The 5,338-nt window shown below is 53.8% G+C and overlaps 1 protein-coding gene across 2 annotated transcripts; it reads left to right on the forward strand.

Annotated features, from left to right (window-relative positions):
- Window positions 1-241: 241 nt before the first annotated feature.
- MRM2 (mitochondrial rRNA methyltransferase 2) lies at window positions 242-5,338 on the forward strand. Of its 2 annotated transcripts, XM_081809811.1 has the most exons (3): window positions 242-560; window positions 1,524-1,816; window positions 3,898-5,338. In XM_081809811.1, the coding sequence occupies exons 2-3, from the start codon at window positions 1,624-1,626 to the stop codon at window positions 4,338-4,340; spliced, it is 636 nt and encodes a 211-aa protein (XP_081665937.1). In that variant the 5' UTR covers window positions 242-560; window positions 1,524-1,623; the 3' UTR covers window positions 4,341-5,338. The 2 variants fall into 2 exon arrangements, with proteins under 2 accessions (XP_081665937.1, XP_006749738.1); XM_006749675.3 differs by lacking the exon at window positions 242-560 and having other exon boundaries at window positions 573-1,816.

Consider the following 5,338-nt stretch of genomic DNA (forward strand, 5'->3'; position numbering starts at 1 on the left):
AGGTGAGTGGGCGCTGCAGGTGGAGGCGGGGGAAGAGTGGGGACAGGTGAGGGGGTGCTGCAGGTGGAGGCGGGGGAAGATGGGGACAGGTGAGGGGGCGCTGCAGGTGGAGGCGGGGGAAGAGTGGGGACAGGTGAGGGGCACTGCAGGTGGAAGGTGGGGAAAAGAGTGGGGACAGGTGAGGGGCGCTGCAGGTGGAGGGCGGGGGAAGAGTGGGGACAGGTGAGGGGGCGCTGCAGGTGGAGGGGAAGCTTGCGAAGGGCACAGCAGGTCTGAAGGCTGTGGCACAGGGCTTCCACGAGTGGCCATGTGGCTGAATCCCAGACGTGGGTAGGCGCTGGAGGTCAGCTGCGCAAATCTGCAGGTCTCAGTGTGTGTGACTCTGCTTTCCCACCTTCCCCCAACCGTGGGAGTTGGTTCTGGTGCCCAGGAAAGCTCTGTGCTCCTTCCAGGAGACCCCTTCAGCTCTTTGAAGGCAGCGAATACAGTTGCTGTGTCCACATCTTGTCAACATGCTTTTGTTGTTGAAGGGGCTTTGGCCTGGAGCCATGGGGATGATGGTAGGTTCTTTCCATCAGAGAAATGGATGCAGAACTTAGTTTGTAGGGTTGTGCTGAGAGTTCGTGAGGGGATGTAGGGGGAGCTCCTGGCAGTCAATAAACTGTTAAAAACTTGACTTTGCCAAAGAGACTTGGAAATTGTCCTTCAGCTGCTCACACAGGTAGAGTTCAGTTGTATGCGGCAGTGTGACTGGTAAGGCCCTGTGTTGGCCCCCACAGACATGGAGCTGAGTAGGGCAAGGGTCTGTCCCCGGGGGGGTTCCCTTGCAGTCCCGCAGAGCCCAAGGAAAAGTTGTACCGGGTGAGCAGGAGTGTTACCTTTGTTAATGTTAACGGTACTCTTAACCAGTGCTGGAAGAAGGTGGGTTGACACAAGCAAAGTGACTCTCAGTGACGTTTGAGTCTTCCTTCCGAAGACTTCCGTGAGCGAAAGACGCTTCTTTGCTACAAGGTGACGCCTGCTGTGCTCGCTCTCCTGGGCGCGGGGAGCCAGCACCCAGGCCAGGCGGCCGGAACAACACAAACTGCCCACTCAGTGCTGGGGGCTGCAGCCCCAGCTCAAGGTGTCGGCAGGGCTGGTTTCTCCTGAGGCCCCTCTCCTTGGCCTGTATGTGGCTGCCGTCTCCCTGTGGCCCCACCCCTGGTCCTTCCTCTGTACACGTCTGTCCTGTGTTTGATGAAGACACCAGTCATATTGGATTCAGAGCCACCCATCTGGCCTCATTTAACTGAACCACCTCTTTAAAGACCAGTTCTATTTTGAGGTACCTGGAGTTAGGACTTCCACACACGAATTTGGGGAGGGACTCCGTTCACCCCATTCCGCCTGCTTTCTGGCTGGGTAGCCTTGCCAAGTCTCCTCCCCTCTCGGGCCTCCGGGCACCGTCTCTACAAACACGTGGGTTGAACCAGGGAGCCTGCCTGTCTGTGTGATGCCAGCCTGTTTACTCCCCTTTTCTGCAGCAGGTCCTTGAAGCTGATAGGCGCGTCCCTTCAGTGTCAAAGGTTTCACACCGCTGGGAGTCACTCCAGGGGTCGGACCGGTGCTGAGCGCCTGTGGCTGATGCGCCAGCTGAAGGACCCCTTTGTGAAGGCCGCAAAGGTGGAGAGTTACCGGTGCCGAAGTGCCTTCAAGCTCCTGCAGGTGGACGAGAGGCACCGGATCCTGCGGCCCGGCCTCCGGGTGCTAGACTGTGGGGCGGCCCCCGGGGCGTGGAGCCAGGTGGCCGTGCGGAGGGTCAACGCTGCGGGCACAGGTGGGGCCTCTGACCACCCTGGGTGTGGAGGCGCAAGCCGGCTGCCCTCCACCGGAGGATTCGGGGTGGCCCAGCCACTTGGTGGCTTGTTTGGTAGTAAGAGGGGTGAAAGCGGGACACTGATGTTTTCAAAATGACGGACCCGGTGGAAAGCTGTAGTGAAGATTTAAAGCACCTCAAGTCACACCGCGTCTGTATGTCCGTCAGTGCGTCGGCGTGCCCCCTTCCAGAATTCGCTTTTGCATGCATAACTACATACGTGTATTTCCTTTTTCAAAAACGCTAGTATTCCACATCCACGTTCGTCTTGCTGATTTGGAGCCTTAATGGAGCTGTTTTTTCCCATGTACTGATATATTGACATCTTTCCGCGACAGCACAGCTGCATCAACCACAGGGGTTTCCAGGTCCTGGTCCTTGAAGCCCTGGGTGTCCCCGAGGTCCCGCTAGGGCTGGTCCGGGAGCACCCGTGGCTGGGGCTCTGGGTTCTCTCCTCTGGCTCAGCCTGAGGGACTCAGCTTTTGCAGTCTTGTATTTAAGGATTTCGTCAAAGACTTTCTATATGGAAAATGGTTCCCCTGATTAATCAACAGGGAAGCCTGTACCCTCAATTTAGAAAACCATGTTGTCCTTTTGAATGCTTGTGCAGAACTCCAGAGGACAGCTGTGCTGTTCGGCCAGCCTCCTTTCCCAGGTGTTCTGCTAGTGTGCACCCCGCGGTGCTGAGCATCCCTCCCCCTTTCTTTCCTACCCTAAAGTCGGAGGGTACCACGGTCCCTGGCATTACATGAAATGTGCCGATTCACAAGAACCTTTCTCCGACACGCAGAATGAGGGCTCTGTGCCCGTTGTCCTAATGAAAAATGAGGTTCAGAGGAATTTGCTGATCTGCTGAGAGAGAGGCTGGGAGCGCTGCTCCCTGGGTTCACGGCTAAGACCCAGCCTTGTTACTGTGGGCAGGATGCCTCCAGCGGCTCTAGAACAGGGAGAAAAACTGTATTTGTAGCTCGGTAAACACCGCCTAAGTGAAGGCATTTGTGTCAGAGACTTTAGGTCCTTTTCCTGCCCCTGAGCCTATCCATAGACCTAACAAGTGCTTCCTGTCCCCGTAATTGCTCTTCAGGAGAAGGAGGAAAATGGCCAAGTTTAACCTGTAGGAAGAACGTGGCAGAGGCAAAGAGTGTGGATAAAATGATTGGGTTTCTTTTCCTCCCAGAAGTTGGAAAAGGCACCCAAAGCCATTTGCCTCTAGTGGACCCTCCCCAAGGTTAGAACACATGGGATATCAAAGGAAAGAAAGTCAAGTGCGTAAAATGAGATGTGGGATGTCCTCCTTTCCAGGAGTGAAAATGGCATTTTCTCCTTTGAAAAATGTCCTCTGCAAAATACCTGACTTCTAGTCTTTAGCTAGGAGTAAAATGCACATTACCCCACCATGGAACAGCCTCTCTGCTAAGCAGAGGGAACCAGCAAGTCTATGCACCCTGAACTAGTCCCCCCTGCAGAGCAGGGGCCCTCCCCAGACAGGGGACACCAGGGCCTGCTCGGGGCTGGTGAAACAGTGGCCTCTTTACTGCGCTGTGGGTGCCTCTCAAACCGGGGTGAGGGGTCACGTTCTGTACCTTGTCTTCCACCGGTCTCTATCCCCCATTTCTTGGCTCGTTTCTAGTAGTTTCTGCATTGAAAGAAATTGGATTAAGCTGCAGAATAGACATGTTGATTTAATGCAGAGGTACTTTATGTATTAGTGTGTCCTTTTCTGTTCTAGTTTGTCAGAAAGGCCGCTCAGAGATAAGACCCCTCACAGAGAGCAGGCCTCGGGAAGTGACATGACATCAGAGTTGGAGTCCTGTGCTCTGGGACAGGCGCTTTTCTCTGGGCCCCAGATTCCTCACATGCAGAGTGAGGCCAGCCTCTGTAGACGGATAGAGCAGGGGAAGGGCCTTGTGTCCACATCTTTCATGTTTGCTCCTGTCCTTCATCCTGACTTTTTGTTTTTCTATTTGTATTTCTGTTTTTCTATTCGGATTTCTGAGGGATGGTTCAGAGTGTAAATAATGGACTCACCCTGTCTTCTTTAGATCCCAGTGCTCCTGTTGGCTTTGTGCTTGGGGTAGATCTTCTTCACATACTCCCCCTGGAGGGAGCAACTTTTCTGTGCCCGGCTGATGTGACTGACCCAAGAATCCTCCAGAGAATCCAAGAACTGCTTCCTGGAGGGAGAGCAGATGTGATTCTGAGTGACATGGCACCCAACGCCACAGGGATCCGGAGCCTGGATCACGACAGGCTCATTGGCTTGTGCTCATCCCTTCTGGACCTGGCTTCAGATGTCCTGCACCCTGGCGGAACATTCCTCTGCAAAACGTGGGCTGGAAGTCAAAGCCTGGCGTTACAGAAGCGACTGACAGAGCAGTTCCAGAGCACCAGGACGGTGAAACCCAGAGCCAGCAGGAAGGAGTCGTCAGAGGTGTACCTCTTGGCCACACAGTACCAAAGAGGGAAGGAGTTTGCGGAGGACTGAGGGTTTTTCCTGCGGTTTCTGAGCCTTGTTCACTGCAAGTGTCATCTGAGCTCTTGCTGGGAGTGTGGCTGGGGGGCGGGGGGCGGGGTCCAGGGTTTGATCCGGGATGCAGCAGGCAGGACAAGTGCGGGGCCTTTGTTTTAAGCCAAAAAGATACAACAAAACGATATTTGCTGGCCGGGATGTATGATCAGAAATAGTCTCTAGAATGGGATTTGTGAGGCGGAGTGGAAAGGATGAAAAGACAGTGGGAAGGAGCCGGGGGCGCACATGGGCCTTGGTGTAACCTTGATGTAACTGTCATGTCACAGTGTTCCCGTGTAACAGAGAGAGTCTCCACCCTTGCCGCCCTGACCGACTGACCGCAACACCCAGGCTTCCCCTTGTCATTTTGCTTATACGGTGTAGCATGTGAAAACCTGAACTTTCAACCTGGGGATTAATTTCCATCTCTCTGGTGGATGATGTGTTAATCCCTTCCTCAAGTAGCGGGAGTTCCCCGCAATTAGGGAAGACATTTGGTATGAATTATGCAGGGGGCTGGCATGCTTTGTTTTATTGCTGAAACCCCGGCGGCCCCCAAGACTGGCAGTGGCCAGAGCAAGCATCCATGTGGTGTGTACATCTACTTCCTTGTGCTCTCTTCCAGGAACTCGATGCAGCTTTACAGAACGACATAGACTGTATGATTTTTAAGGGATTTCCATGCTTTTCAGTTTGTTTTCCATGCTTTTAAGTTTGTTTTTATAAAAATTGGTTTCTTCAAAGCCATTTCCTGGAGGTGTGCTCATCCCTCAAGAAAAGTGTATTGAGGGGCGCCTGGGTGGCTCAGATGGTTAAGCGTCTGCCTTCGGCTCAGGTCATGATCCCAGGGTCCTGGGATCGAGTCCCGCATCGGGCTCCCTGCTCAGTGCAGAGCCTGCTTCTCCCTCTCCCTCTGCCATTCCCTCTGCTTGTGTTCTTCTATCTATCTCTGTCAAATAAATAAATAAAATCTT

This window comes from Leptonychotes weddellii, unplaced genomic scaffold (genome assembly GCF_054177405.1).
Source record: "Leptonychotes weddellii isolate Sample4059 unplaced genomic scaffold, ASM5417740v2 HiC_scaffold_14030, whole genome shotgun sequence".
Taxonomy (NCBI): domain Eukaryota; kingdom Metazoa; phylum Chordata; class Mammalia; order Carnivora; family Phocidae; genus Leptonychotes; species Leptonychotes weddellii.